The sequence below is a fragment of the Taudactylus pleione genome, unplaced genomic scaffold, assembly GCF_031769625.1.
Source record: "Taudactylus pleione unplaced genomic scaffold, aTauple2 ptg000289l, whole genome shotgun sequence".
NCBI lineage: Eukaryota > Metazoa > Chordata > Amphibia > Anura > Myobatrachidae > Taudactylus > Taudactylus pleione.
In genome coordinates, this window is record NW_028284691.1 from 1,825,874 (window position 1) to 1,842,058 (window position 16,185).

Consider the following 16,185-nt stretch of genomic DNA (forward strand, 5'->3'; position numbering starts at 1 on the left):
GCAAATGGGGAGTATATTGAACGGGACAAACATTAAATATGTAATACCAATAAGTAAAGATGAGTTATTTAATCAGTCTCGTTATTTAATAGACATACCTCGTATATGCTGTGTGTAAGTATGCTTGTGTGTGACCGTGTGTGTGTGTATTCTGTGTGTAAGTATGCTTGTGTGTGACCGTGTGTGTGTATTCTGTGTGTAAGTATGCTTGTGTGTGACCGTGTGTGTGTGTGTATTCTGTGTGTAAGTATGCTTGCGTGTGACCGTGTGTGTGTATTCTGTGTGTAAGTATGCTTGTGTGTGACCGTGTGTGTATTCTGTGTGTAAGTATGTTTGTGTGTGACTGTGTGTGTGTATTCTGTGTGTAAGTATGCTTGTGTGTGACCGTGTGTGTAAGTATGCTTGTGTGTGACCGTGTGTGTGTATTCTGTGTGTAAGTATGCTTGTGTGTGACCGTGTGTGTAAGTATGCTTGTGTGTGACTGTGTGTGTGTGTATTCTGTGTGTAAGTATGCTTGTGTGTGACTGTGTGTGTGTGTATTCTGTGTGTAAGTATGCTTGTGTGTGACCGTGTGTGTGTGTATTCTGTGTGTAAGTATGCTTGTGTGTGACCGTGTGTGTGTGTATTCTGTGTGTAAGTATGCTTGTGTGTGACAGTGTGTGTGTGTATTCTGTGTGTAAGTATGCTTGTGTGTGACCGTGTGTGTGTATATTCTGTGTGTAAGTATGCTTGTGTGTGTGTAAACAGCTCACATCAGAGACCATATTCGGACTGATAAATTGCTCCTACCATAGGGCTGGTGCAAGTTTTGATTGTGCGTCTAAAGATGCACTAATAATCATGAACAGCGCTGTGGATATAAAACCAATAAAGAAGTGCAACTGTGCCCATATAATTACAAAATATAAAATTTATTATGGACAGATATATAAAATAAAATAAAGCCATATAACAAATCTAGTAAAAATGCATTTAACACACTACTGCAGAGGTTCCCAAACACGGTCCTCGAGGCTCCCCAACAGTTCAGGTTTTAGAGATATCCATGGTTAAGCACAGGTGGTTAAATCAAATTGACTGAGGTACTAATTAAATCACCTGTGCTCAACCATGGATATCTCTAAAACCTGAACTGTTGGGGAGCCTCGAGGACTGCGTTTGGGAACCTCTGCACTATTGTATATATTATATCACATTTATATACTAGAAAATCTATCAATAGATATACATTGCCTTAAAAAATGTGTTCTGCTGTTGGTGGGCGGCTTGAGGATTCGGCGCTGGTGTCAGAGTGCCGCTGGCTCTTAGCATGTAGCAATAAGCGGCTATAGGGATGCTGAATAACAATGGATGATGCTGAATAAGCTGGGAATTGCAGACAAATCTGTGTATTCCCTAGCAAGCTTCTTCCCATAGGGATTTCTGCAGAGGGGTATAATGGGAGAGAGGTCTTGTCTCCTTAAATACCTGATGTGGCAGCAATTAGCAGGACACAAAACTTTATTTCAACTTCTACGGACGCAGACAGTGGGCGTCTCACTCCTTGCACATTGGGACACACAGATCTCCAAATGGGAAGGACTTTGTAGCCACATTAGAAGCCGCATCTGCCTCTGTGCATTGCCATAGGGGCGTAGGAGATCTGAATGGATCCCTCTTCGCAACCATACCTCCTTCCCATAGGAGGTGGTGGGCTCCTGGTACCAACCTAAGACACAGAGGCCTCTCCAGCTGCATCCTCCAAACACTGACTACCATTCACTCACTTTGCGATTAAATCCTCTCTGTGAGGGCCGACGCTAACCAATCACCTTTAGCGCATGCACATTTGTAAGAAGTCTCCCCACTGCATCTGACATTGACATTGGGTTTACCTATGAATCAGGCCTGTTGTATCTTGTGGTCACAAAATATATTGGTGATAGTTATTAGTATTCACAATGATTGTTCCTATTGAAGTGGGAACTACTCTGCAGATCAGTACCTTGTGAACTATATTACTGTATGATATCCTATTTTCATGATTTCTCTATATATTTACCATTAGTATGTAGTTCAGTATGTAATAATATGAAACTTGCTTGTACCAAATGACACTAAAGGGTGATGTGATCCAGTGGTAGGGGCCCAAACTTAAGGGGTCTTGCCAGCCACCACAGAGGGACTTGGATAACCATTAGAGAAGACCTAGTCAGCCTGCAAAGATCAGTGCCTCTTTATTAATGGGTGGACAGAGATATGTCAGGACGGCCTACTTTGAGTGGCAGGCGAGCTAGCCTTGCTGCAGTTTTCATAGAAACAAACCAAGCACCCATGTTCATCTATGGTCCTGCTGCTCCATGAAGTAACTGACCCTCTAGTAGAGTAACAATGTATAATGTGAGCGCAAAATCTGGTACCTGACCCCTGGAGGAGGAGGTGGGGCCCGCCGGGGATTTCCCCTGTACACCTGTGGGCCAGTTCGACACTGCTGTGATCTCTCTTAGGGTGCCTGGCCCTTGCTTTCTCCTCCCCCCCAGTCCATATCTGAGTTTGCTTTGAGAAGCTATAGACTGCATTGGTCATTGTGGCATAGCTATACTAAGAAAATGAAAGGACTGTTTAATCATTGCATCTCACTACAAGTAATCAGGTACCTACAGGTAAACAGAAGGTTTATGTGGGGTAGCCCATTTGCATTTCCTGCTGTCACATTGTTTTCATGCTCCAGACACCAAAATAAAATATTACAGGTATGTGTGTGTTATTTAAATATATCTACGACCAAGATGAGAAAGGCTACTTAATTTTCCTTGATACTCATGGGGCTATCCATTACATTGTGTAGGTAATGTGGGAGATATCACTCCTTCCTATAGAAGGGAGATCCGGGAAGCAAAGAGGGATCAGTTAGGATTATTCTGCCTTTTGGCCCTGCTCCCTCTACATTCACACATGTGCACTTACACTGCTGGGTCAGACCTGGCTGTAAAATCGGAATAGGATCGTGGGGGTGGACAAATGTTAGAAACTGACTGGAAAATAAAGTAGCTCCAGTAACCGGATTTTTTCATAGCTGAGAGACTAATTGCATCCACTGATATCAATATAATAACTCCCAGAAGTTAGGAGACAAGTGTATGTTTCGAGATACATTGGTTACCTGCAGTAAAAATCAAATTTTTCATGTGCACTTCTTCAAGTACATGTCCTGTAGAAAGTGTTAATGTTATTGCTATGTATTCTTATAGTAATATTTTTAGAATGTATGTGGTTTACAAATCTAATAATAATTTAAGAAGTCAAGTGTGTCTGTGCGGGGGAAGCAGGGGTCAGGGGTGGTATATTGTGTAGCTTTACTCAGGGCATCTTGGAAATGGCAACGGTCCAAAATTCTCTTCCTTTTTGTTCCTATACCTAGAGGTAAATTTACTAAAGTGAGAGTTTTTAGAAGTGAGTTTTAGAAGAGATGTTGCCCATAACAACCAATCAGATTCTACTTTCTACCTTCTAGAACAGTGGTTCCCAAACTTTTTTGAATCATGGCGCCCTATAGTAGCAGAATGTTTTTCACGGCACTCCTAGGCCAAAAGTTTCTGCAAAATTTATTAAAATAAGTAAATTGTGCTTACCTGTCATTCCTAGGTTCAGTTATGTGGTGGTGGACAGGTTTGTTCTTCTGCTTGCCCACATATTTTATACTGTAATTAATAGCTATCAGTACTGGTTTTGACTATCACATGGACCATAAATAATTTGATTTGATCTTGGAACACCAACCTGAGGCACCCCTACAACTGCCCCGCGGCACCCTAGGCTGCCACGGCACCCATTTGGGAACCACTGTTCTAGAAGATAATAGCTAGAATCTGATTGGTTGCTATGGGCAACATCTCTTCTAAAACTCATTTCTAAAAACTCTCACTTTAGTAAATTTACCCCCTAATGTGATGTTACATTCTTAAATAAAATAAAATCTATAAAATAAGGAGACTGTGATTCCACCTAGTAAACAAAGCAGTCAGAACCGGTTCTAACTGCATACGTAGTAACCTTGATCCTGTCTGAACCTGCATGACAAGCAGCAACACTCTATGACGTTCAGTTGATTGTGAGTCGCCATTTAATTTGGTTGTGCTTTCTGTAGAGTGCCGAAAAAATGCTAAGTATAAAAGTTGAACAACGTGTCAATTTGAAATTTTTAGTAACATTTTTTCCATATCAAGGACGTAATTTTGCTAGAATGGGTCCCAGAAGGCACAACAGTTCACCAGCATTATTATAAGGAGGTTTTGAAAAAGCTGAGAGAAAGATTCAGAAAGAAACGGCAGCAACTGTGGAAAAATGGTTTCATTCTTCACCAGGACAATGCGCCTGATCACCAGGACAATGCGCCTGCTCGCCAGGACAATGCGCCTGCTCACCGGGACAATGCGCCTGCTCACCGGGACAATGCACCTGCTCACCGGGACAATGCGCCTACTCACATAGCACTTTCTGTGAAGCAGTTTTTGACCAACAATCACATTACTATACTTGAACATCCTCCATATTCGCCCCCAATTTGGCACCTTGTGACTTTTATCTTTTCCCAAAAGTTAAATCAGTGCTTAAAGGGACACATTGTGAATCAGTTGATGCTGTAAAGAAGAAAATGGCAGATATGTTGAAACAACTAACAGAAATGAATTTGCTCCATGCCTTCCACCAGTGGAAAACAGGAATACAGCGATGTATTAGTGCAAATGGGGAATATATTGAACGGGACAAACATTAAATATGTAATACCAATAAATAAAGATGAGTTATTTAATCAGCCTCGTTATTTAATAGACATACCGTATATACAGTATATAACTATATATACTGACCTGGATGTTTCTCGGTCCTTCTATCAGATAGTCACCAGTAACAGCAGACAGACAGAATAGGACAGTGTAAATCTGCAGGAAAGGACCCATTTTGGGAATATAATTTGTCTGTCTGATAGCAAAGTATTATAGAGAACAGCAGAAAATAAGTTAATTATTAATGGAAGGTTAAATATTGCACATCTCTGTCAAATGTATAAGTTTGTTGTACAACACCCCCTGTTTGCACTGATAATTCCTTAGTACTGCATGGGGAACCATAGATGTGGGACATATTTATTACCACAAATTTTTGGGCAATCCTCCGCAAACAGCCATTTTAAGAGGATACCCACAAAATTAAGTATCCCATAAAAGTAATAAGGGGAAAGGGGTGCAGTCCCTCTTAAAAACACATTTTGGTTTTTCACATTGCATATGTTAAAAATGTGAATGTACGCAAATGTGCAATTGCAAAGCCATCGGCATCTTGGGAGTTTAGTACGAGGCAGAATGGGAAATGTCATTCCTACATATTGGTGACGATTCAAATCTGGGCCGTGCTAGCAGCAGTTTTGCAAACATAAGCATGAAAAGTAATCATTAAATTTGCCCCAGTTATAGGACAGATGCAAATACGACATGATAACGGTGATGGACAGTAAGATAGCCTCATTGATTCATACTTGCCAACTCTCCCTCATTGTCAGGGAGACCCCCTGAAATAGTAGCAATCTCCTTGTCTCCCTGAAGAGTCTAGCAATCTCCCTGATTGCCCAATGCTCCCATTATGAAGTTGTTATATTAAAAAATAACCCAGAGATATATACATTCAAATGGGATCTTTAGTATTACTTCCCTGCAGTGGTTATAAAGCACAATGATCCCTATGGCTACATGCATTTTCTGGAAGTATCAGTGTATTTTCATCAACACAAATAGATCTTACTGACTGCTTTTGGGCTAGTTTACATGTGGATGTAAGGCAATTTTATGACACACCTCCAGATATAGCAGTACACGTCCACTGTAACGCGCGCTCTTAGTTGGTGTTTTCACAATCTCCCTGAAATGCTTTTTCAAAAGTAGGCAAGTATGCATTGATTCCCATTGGAGAAAGCACATAATAATCTGTGCATAGAAATACTTATAGTAGAATCCTGCCAAAAAGAATGGTGTTTTTTTTTTAAAATAAATATAAATGTTGTTTGTGTGATAGTAATATACTAACACTTCCCCTGGCATGATGGAGGAGCTGTGGATGGGGTATAGAACTGGAATGGTGAATAGTAATGTATTCCTACTTGTATGTTCTTCCACTAGTGTGTTAGTTGAATGTGGCTAATGGTTGTTTAAAGTTGTAGTGCTTCTGTTAATTCAATTAAGATTGTATTGGTTGTCTGTGTTGGGAATACCATTATATACTTAATGTCTTGGCTTATTTTGGGGAAAATAGCTGATTAAAAACACCTTTTCATTGTTCAATATGTGAGGTAATTGGGAAAGAAAAAGGGATATATTTTAGTTAATAAGTACAGTTTACAGTTATACACAATAATATGAAAAAAAAAATTTAGGTAATGTAATATTAGGAAAAATAGCTGTACGGTATGCCGGCGCTCAGACTCACAGCCATTTTCTACAACATACAATAGGGCGCACAGTGCCAGATATTACCGCATTCGAGCACGCGTATGACAAGAAATGATTCTGTAGTGCTGCATTGACCGTATGGAGTATGGTGCATGGAGCGACTCCACTGGGCATGCACCATAGATCCCATGTGCAACCCCCGGAGCTGGCAGCCACCACAGCGCCAACGTGCCGACAGTGCTGCAAGTGCGCGTTTTCAAACGCACAATCACTTTGTAATACAGAGACCTCACCTTCAAACAGAGCCTACTACTAGTTTCTAAAGTCAAGAAATCATTATAGTGTCCAAGTCTGGGACAGCATTGGGCTCCAGGTCCCGCAGTGCACTATGGGAGTGAGGTCATGACGTCACTCCCATAGTTACGAGGAGCGGGCGCTGGGGACGGACGGATGCAGGCACTGGAGCGTGGTTGAAGGTAAGTTTTTTTTTTGTAAATGTGTGTGTGTGCGTGCGCTCACGGGGGGGCACTACTGGGGGCATTATAGGGGGTACAGTACTGGGGGCACTACAAGGGGCTTAATACTGGGGGCCCTAAAGGGGGCTTACTACTGGGGGCACTACAGGGGGCTTAATACTGGGGGCACTACAGGGGGCTTAATACTGGGGGCACTACAGGGGACATACTACTGGGGCATTACAGGGGGCTTACTACTGGGGCATTACAGGGGGCTTGCTACTGGTGGCACAATATTGAGGGCATAATACTGGGGGCACTACAGGGGGCTTACTACTGGAGGCACTACAGGGGGCTTAATACTGGGGGAATTACAGAGGGATTACTACTGGGGGCACTACAGGGGGCTTAATACTGGGGGCATTACAGGGGGCTTACTACTGGGGGCACTACAAGGGGCTTAATACTGGGGGCACTACAAGGGGCTTAATACTGGGGGCATTACAGGGGGTTTACTACTGGGAGCACTACAGGGGGCTTAATACTGGGGGCTTACTACTGGGGGCACTACAGGGGCCTTACTACTGGGGGCACTACAGGGGCCTTACTACTGGGGTCATCATATGGGGGCACTTCAGCAGCATTACTACTGGGGGCATCATATGGGGGCACTAAAGGGGCCTTACTACTGGGGCACTGCATAGGGGACCACTATTGGAGGCACTGCATAGGGGTCCATTACTGGGGGGTACTACATAGGTGGGCACTGCATACGGGGACTTCTACTGAGGGCACTGCATAGGGGGACCACTACTGGGGGCATTATATAAAAGGGACTGCATAGGGGGGCAGCGAAAGCTGGGGCGGGTAAATTTTAATTTGGGGGGGCACCAAAATTTATCTTGCCTCCGGGCATCTGGGATGAAGTTACGCCACTGGTGATTTGCAGAGTTACTAAATAGTAAAGGGTAGACTGCAGAAATTGGGATATGGGGGTAAATTTACTATGCAGATCTTTTAGGCCACTGGATTTAAAGGGGCAATAATATTTAAATACAACACATGCCTGGTTAAGTATTTAATATTATTGCCCTTTTAAATCCAGCGTCTGAAACCGCAGAAAGTGCAGCAGCTTGGAAAAGCGCTGCATAGTAAATTTATCCCGTAGTCTGTAACTATACTGGCATGATTATTGTTTGTGAAGGATTTTTTGCACACCTTCTTCTGTTATACTATATTTATACAGACTAAGGGCATACTTGCCTACCCTCTTGCAACCTGCCGACCCCTCCTGCCCCCCGGCGATTACATGAGAATCCCCAGCACGCGATTCACGACAAATCGTGTCATTCTGGCCCCGCCTCCTACTTCACAATGTCGGGATTGTCGGCATTGTGTAGTGGGGGCGGGGCCAAAATGACACGAGCGCATGGTCACGCCCCCACTCCGCCCACAACAGCCAGCCATGCCCCCCTAGTTTGCTGATCTAGCTGCCCCCTCCAGGAAAGGGCAGCCAGAATGTTGGCATCTCTGACTAAGGGCTGGTTCAGAGATGGACACATAGCTGATAATTACGCAGATTGAGCGATTGCTTGCCATTGAGCATGTTTGCAAGTCTCACTGTGCGTGCACAGTGTATGAGTTGCGATTGCACTCACACAGAGGATTCACTCGCAAAGTGAGTGACAGGTAGTCAGCATTTTGAAGAGGTAACGGGGTGGTTAGAAAAACTCAGATTCTTCAGACCGTTTAAGTACTGTTTTCTGGGCATCCATAAAATAGTCACTATTAGGGGTATTCAATTAGGTGCGAATTGCAAGTACGCTTCGACAAATTATTGTACTCGCCATGTTCGCCTCCTAAAAATGCGAAATGTATTTTTTTTATTCGCCTAATTCAATTTCCCATAAATTCGCCTATGTCGAATGCGAAATCAACAACGTTTGGTGAGGGCGGGAATTGTATCATTTCTCTCCACAAGGAGAATTTGGCGCTCTCTTCGCCAGTATTTAAGCGAATTCGAGGTGCATCTGTCTCTGCAGTAGGATATGGCAACTCAGCAGCAATCCAGCTCTCCGGCATCCGATGAAGATGAGGATTACCATCCTCCTCCTCCTGACCAAGAGAAGAGGAAGAAACAGCAGTTTCTAGGTACAGGTGAGTGGATTGTTACTGGTTTTAATTGCTGGTGTAATGCAATATATGACTTACTTGTGTGTCTAGCATGTTTAAGGTTATGTTCATCCTGCTTTATTTTGTTTGTTTATTTTTGCAATGGGAATCCAAAAGTTTATTTTTGTTTTGTTTTAGGTTATCTTGTCTGTCTGTTTTGCTGGGAGCCACATGTGTGATGTGTGTTAGTTACTTAGATAGATATATTCAGTGGTGTAATAGGGCTGATCCTAGTCCTGTATTATGCTGCACAGGAAATGTTTTTTCCTATTATTGTATTCTAATGTAGCACTGTTTATAAAGTCAAATGGCTGATCCTCGTGCTGTATGGTGTGTTGTGTGGATGAAGGAGTGGGGTGCCACACTATGGGAATGTGCTTTCTGCCCTTTCAAAATAGGGCAGGGCGTGGCAGCTAGATAGATATATTCAGTGGTGTAATAGGGCTGATCCTAGTCCTGTATTATGCTGCACAGGAAATGTTTTTTCCTATTATTGTATTCTAATGTAGCACTGTTTATAAAGTCAAATGGCTGATCCTCGTGCTGTATGGTGTGTTGTGTGGATGAAGGAGTGGGGTGCCACACTATGGGAATGTGCTTTCTGCCCTTTCAAAATAGGGCAGGGCGTGGCGGCTAGATAGATATATTCAGTGGTGTAATAGGGCTGATCCTAGTCCTGTATTATGCTGCACTGGAAATGTTTTTTCCTATTATTGTATTCTAATGTAGCACTGTTTATAAAGTCAAATGGCTGATCCTCGTGCTGTATGGTGTGTTGTGTGGATGAAGGAGTGGGGTGCCACACTATGGGAATGTGCTTTCTGCCCTTTCAAAATAGGGCAGGGCGTGGCAGCTAGATAGATATATTCAGTGGTGTAATAGGGCTGATCCTAGTCCTGTATTATGCTGCACTGGAAATGTTTTTTCCTATTATTGTATTCTAATTAGGGGTGAGCGGGTTCGGATTTCTGAAATCCGAACCCCCCCGAGCCCCCCCGATCCGAGTCCGATCCGAGTCAGGCTCGACTTTTCCCGCCTGACTCGGATCTGAAATCGAGGCAAAACGTCATCTTCCCGCCTTCCGAGTCTCGCGGGTTTTGGATCCTATATAAGGTACACACGTCGGCGCCATTTTCTCACTCGGCTGTGGACAGTGAAGAGGGAGGGTGGGAGTTAGGGCTGTGTAGTGTAGTGTAGTGTAGTGCTGCTGTTGTCCACTACTTCAAAGTCCATAGGGGCTGGCTGTGTTGTGCTGTGCTGCTGTTGTTAATAGGGGCTGTGTCCACTACTTCAAAGTCCATAGGGGCTGGCTGGACTGTGTTGTGCAGTCAGTTCTCCATAGGGGCTGTGTCCACTCCAAAGTCCTGTGCAGTGTACCAGTCCTAAAGGAGTGCTGTAGTGTTGTCCAGGGGGTGCTCTGTCCATCAGGGGTGCTCCCCCCAAGTGCTAAAAAAATAATATATTTTCTGTGTTTGTGAATTGTGTGCGCAGTAGCCGCACGTGCATCAACAAAGTAGTGCCAAGCGTGCGCCTGTGTCATAAGTAAAGGGCCGGCTGGCTTGACCGTTAAGGGTGCTGTAACCCCCGAAAGTACACTCCAGTCCAAACCAAAAAAAAAATTATTTTCTGTGTTTGTGAATTGTGTGCGCAGTAGCCGCACGTGCATCAACAAAGTAGTGCCAAGCGTGCGCCTGTGTCATAAGTAAAGGGCCGGCTGGCTTGACCGTTAAGGGTGCTGTAACCCCCGAAAGTACACTCCAGTCCAAACCAAAAAAAAAATTATTTTCTGTGTTTGTGAATTGTGTGCGCAGTAGCCGCACGTGCATCAACAAAGTAGTGCCAAGCGTGCGCCTGTGTCATAAGTAAAGGGCCGGCTGGCTTGACCGTTAAGGGTGCTGTAACCCCCGAAAGTACACTCCAGTCCAAACCAAAAAAAAAATTATTTTCTGTGTTTGTGAATTGTGTGCGCAGTAGCCGCACGTGCATCAACAAAGTAGTGCCAAGCGTGCGCCTGTGTCATAAGTAAAGGGCCGGCTGGCTTGACCGTTAAAGGGTGCTGTAACCCCCAAAGTACACTCCAGTCCAAACCAAAAAAAAAATTATTTTCTGTGTTTGTGAATTGTGTGCGCAGTAGCCGCACGTGCATCAACAAAGTAGTGCCAAGCGTGCGCCTGTGTCATAAGTAAAGGGCCGGCTGGCTTGACCGTTAAGGGTGCTGTAACCCCCGAAAGTACACTCCAGTCCAAACCAAAAAAAAAATTATTTTCTGTGTTTGTGAATTGTGTGCGCAGTAGCCGCACGTGCATCAACAAAGTAGTGCCAAGCGTGCGCCTGTGTCATAAGTAAAGGGCCGGCTGGCTTGACCGTTAAGGGTGCTGTAACCCCCGAAAGTACACTCCAGTCCAAACCAAAAAAAAAATTATTTTCTGTGTTTGTGAATTGTGTGCGCAGTAGCCGCACGTGCATCAACAAAGTAGTGCCAAGCGTGCGCCTGTGTCATAAGTAAAGGGCCGGCTGGCTTGACCGTTAAGGGTGCTGTAACCCCCGAAAGTACACTCCAGTCCAAACCAAAAAAAAAATTATTTTCTGTGTTTGTGAATTGTGTGCGCAGTAGCCGCACGTGCATCAACAAAGTAGTGCCAAGCGTGCGCCTGTGTCATAAGTAAAGGGCCGGCTGGCTTGACCGTTAAGGGTGCTGTAACCCCCGAAAGTACACTCCAGTCCAAACCAAAAAAAAAATTATTTTCTGTGTTTGTGAATTGTGTGCGCAGTAGCCGCACGTGCATCAACAAAGTAGTGCCAAGCGTGCGCCTGTGTCATAAGTAAAGGGCCGGCTGGCTTGACCGTTAAGGGTGCTGTAACCCCCGAAAGTACACTCCAGTCCAAACCAAAAAAAAAATTATTTTCTGTGTTTGTGAATTGTGTGCGCAGTAGCCGCACGTGCATCAACAAAGTAGTGCCAAGCGTGCGCCTGTGTCATAAGTAAAGGGCCGGCTGGCTTGACCGTTAAGGGTGCTGTAACCCCCGAAAGTACACTCCAGTCCAAACCAAAAAAAAAATTATTTTCTGTGTTTGTGAATTGTGTGCGCAGTAGCCGCACGTGCATCAACAAAGTAGTGCCAAGCGTGCGCCTGTGTCATAAGTAAAGGGCCGGCTGGCTTGACCGTTAAGGGTGCTGTAACCCCCGAAAGTACACTCCAGTCCAAACCAAAAAAAAAATTATTTTCTGTGTTTGTGAATTGTGTGCGCAGTAGCCGCACGTGCATCAACAAAGTAGTGCCAAGCGTGCGCCTGTGTCATAAGTAAAGGGCCGGCTGGCTTGACCGTTAAGGGTGCTGTAACCCCCGAAAGTACACTCCAGTCCAAACCAAAAAAAAAATTATTTTCTGTGTTTGTGAATTGTGTGCGCAGTAGCCGCACGTGCATCAACAAAGTAGTGCCAAGCGTGCGCCTGTGTCATAAGTAAAGGGCCGGCTGGCTTGACCGTTAAAGGGTGCTGTAACCCCCGAAAGTACACTCCAGTCCTAACCAAAAAAAAATTATTTTCTGTGTTTGTGAATTGTGTGCGCAGTAGCCGCACGTGCATCAACAAAGTAGTGCCAAGAGTGCGCCTGTGTCATAAGTAAAAGGCCGGCTGGCTTGACCGTTAAGGGTGCTGTAACCCCCGAAAGTACACTCCAGTCCAAACCAAAAAAAAAATTATTTTCTGTGTTTGTGAATTGTGTGCGCAGTAGCCGCACGTGCATCAACAAAGTAGTGCCAAGCGTGCGCCTGTGTCATAAGTAAAGGGCCGGCTGGCTTGACCGTTAAGGGTGCTGTAACCCCCGAAAGTACACTCCAGTCCAAACCAAAAAAAAAATTATTTTCTGTGTTTGTGAATTGTGTGCGCAGTAGCCGCACGTGCATCAACAAAGTAGTGCCAAGCGTGCGCCTGTGTCATAAGTAAAGGGCCGGCTGGCTTGACCGTTAAGGGTGCTGTAACCCCCGAAAGTACACTCCAGTCCAAACCAAAAAAAAAATTATTTTCTGTGTTTGTGAATTGTGTGCGCAGTAGCCGCACGTGCATCAACAAAGTAGTGCCAAGCGTGCGCCTGTGTCATAAGTAAAGGGCCGGCTGGCTTGACCGTTAAGGGTGCTGTAACCCCCGAAAGTACACTCCAGTCCAAACCAAAAAAAAAATTATTTTCTGTGTTTGTGAATTGTGTGCGCAGTAGCCGCACGTGCATCAACAAAGTAGTGCCAAGCGTGCGCCTGTGTCATAAGTAAAGGGCCGGCTGGCTTGACCGTTAAGGGTGCTGTAACCCCCGAAAGTACACTCCAGTCCAAACCAAAAAAAAAATTATTTTCTGTGTTTGTGAATTGTGTGCGCAGTAGCCGCACGTGCATCAACAAAGTAGTGCCAAGCGTGCGCCTGTGTCATAAGTAAAGGGCCGGCTGGCTTGACCGTTAAGGGTGCTGTAACCCCCGAAAGTACACTCCAGTCCAAACCAAAAAAAAAATTATTTTCTGTGTTTGTGAATTGTGTGCGCAGTAGCCGCACGTGCATCAACAAAGTAGTGCCAAGCGTGCGCCTGTGTCATAAGTAAAGGGCCGGCTGGCTTGACCGTTAAGGGTGCTGTAACCCCCGAAAGTACACTCCAGTCCAAACCAAAAAAAAAATTATTTTCTGTGTTTGTGAATTGTGTGCGCAGTAGCCGCACGTGCATCAACAAAGTAGTGCCAAGCGTGCGCCTGTGTCATAAGTAAAGGGCCGGCTGGCTTGACCGTTAAGGGTGCTGTAACCCCCGAAAGTACACTCCAGTCCAAACCAAAAAAAAAATTATTTTCTGTGTTTGTGAATTGTGTGCGCAGTAGCCGCACGTGCATCAACAAAGTAGTGCCAAGCGTGCGCCTGTGTCATAAGTAAAGGGCCGGCTGGCTTGACCGTTAAAGGGTGCTGTAACCCCCAAAGTACACTCCAGTCCAAACCAAAAAAAAAATTATTTTCTGTGTTTAGCCGCACGTATATATCAAATCGATATAACATAAATGGAGGACCAAACTTTCTCCGATAAAAATAAAATAGAGAAAGATCAAGAACCACTTCCTCCTAGTGCTGAAGCTGCTGCCACTAGTCATGACATAGACGATAACATGCCATCAACGTCGTCTGCCAAGGCCGATGCCCAATGTCATAGTAGAGGGCACATACAATCCCAAATGGCAAAGTTCAGGAAAATGACCTTGAAAAAGACATTTAAATCAGCTGAAGAGAAACGTAAACTTGCCAATATGCCATTTACGACACGGAGTGGCAAGGAACGGCTAAGGTCGATCCCTAGTATGTTCATGACTAGTGGTTCAGCTTCACATGACGATGGAAGCCCTCCTCCCACTAAAAAAATCAAAAGAGTTAAGCTGGCAAAAGCACAGCGAAGAACTGTGCTTTCTAAGAAGATATCACAAATCCCCAAGGAGAGTCCAAGTGTGGTGGTGGTTGCGATGCCTGACCTTCCCAGCACTGGACGGGAAGAGGTGGCTCTTTCCACCATTTGCACGCCCCCTGCAAGTGCTGAAAGGAGCACCCACAGTCCACTTGCTGATATGCAAATTGAAGATGTCACTGTTGAAGTACAACAGGATGAGGATACTGGTGTAGCTGGCGCTGAGGAGGAAGTTGGCGAGGAGGATTCTGATGGTGATGTGGTTTGTTTAAATCAGGCTCCGGGGGAGACAGTTGTTGTCCGTGGGATGAAAAAGCCCATCACGGTCATGCCTGGGCAGAAGACCAAACATTCCACCTCTTTGGTCTGGCAATATTTCTATCCAAATCCGGACAACAACTGTCTTGCCATATGTACCATATGTAAAGGTGAAATAAGTAGGGGTAGGGACGTCAACCACCTAGGAACATCCTCCCTTATACGGCACCTGCAGCGCGTTCATAAAAAGTTACTGTCAAGTTCAGAAACTTTGGCTAAGACCGTAAGCAGTCCAGGGACACCTAAATCCCGTTGTCCTGTTGTATCCAAGCGCCTGCAAACCACACCGTCAACTCCCTCCTCGTCAATTTCCTCCTTAGTCAGGATCGGAAGTAGTCCTGCAGGCCATGTCACTGGCATGACTGACTCTCCTATCCGGGATTCCTCTGGAGGATCCTGCATTGCTACGCCTACTGCTGCCGCTGCTGCTGTTGCTGCTGCTGGGAGTCGTTCATCATCCCAGAGAGGAAGTAGGAACACCACTACTTTTACTAAACAATTGACCCTCCAACAGTCCTTAGCGAGGAGGATGAAGTACGACAGCAGTCACCCTGAAGCAAAACGTATAACTGAGGCCTTGACTGCTATGTTGGTGTTAGACGTGCGTCCGGTATCCGCCATTAGTGCAGTGGGATTTAGACAATTGATGGAGGTAGTGTGTCCCCGGTTCCAAATCCCGTCTAGATTCCACTTCACTAGGCAGGCGATACCGAGACTGTACAGAAACGTCAGAAAAAGTGTCCTCAGTGTCCTGAAAAATGCCGTTGTACACAATGTCCACTTAACCACGGACATGTGGACAAGTGGAACAGGGCAGACTAAGGACTATATGACTGTGACAGCCCACTGGGTAGATGTATCACCTTACGCAGCAACAGCAGCAGCGTCACCAGTAGCAGCATCTCAGAAACGCCAGCTCGTTACAAGGCAGGCTACGCTGTGTATCACCGGTTTCAGTAAGAGGCACACCGCCGACAACCTCTTAGAGAAACTGAGGGAAATCATCGCCCAGTGGCTTACCCCACTTAGACTCTCCTGGGGATTTGTGATATCTGACAACGCCACCAATATTGTGCGGGCATTACATCTGGGCAAATTCCAGCACGTCCCATGTTTTGCTCACACAATAAACTTGGTGGTGCAGAATTTTCTGAAAAGCGACAGGGGCGTGCAGGAGACGCTTTGGGTGGCCCGAAAAATTTCTGGCCACTTTCGCCATTCAGCGACTGCGTGCCGAAGACTGGAGCGCCAGCAAACACTCTTGAACCTGCCCCGCCATCACCTGAAGCAAGAGGTTGTGACGCGGTGGAACTCAACCCTCTATATGCTTCAGAGGATGGAGGAGCAGCAAAAGGCCATACAAGCCTATACATCCACCTATGACATAGGCAAAGG

The 16,185-nt window shown here is 45.1% G+C and overlaps 1 protein-coding gene across 1 annotated transcript in view; it reads right to left on the bottom strand.

Annotated features, from left to right (window-relative positions):
- Positions 1-4,940, bottom strand: part of LOC148511925 (inter-alpha-trypsin inhibitor heavy chain H3-like) — a 185,317-nt gene extending 180,377 nt beyond the window's left edge. Inside the window, 1 exon segment of the mRNA XM_088482492.1 lies at positions 4,851-4,940. Within this exon segment, the coding sequence (XP_088338618.1) occupies positions 4,851-4,940 (90 nt within the window).
- Between the last annotated feature and the right edge of the window lie 11,245 nt (positions 4,941-16,185).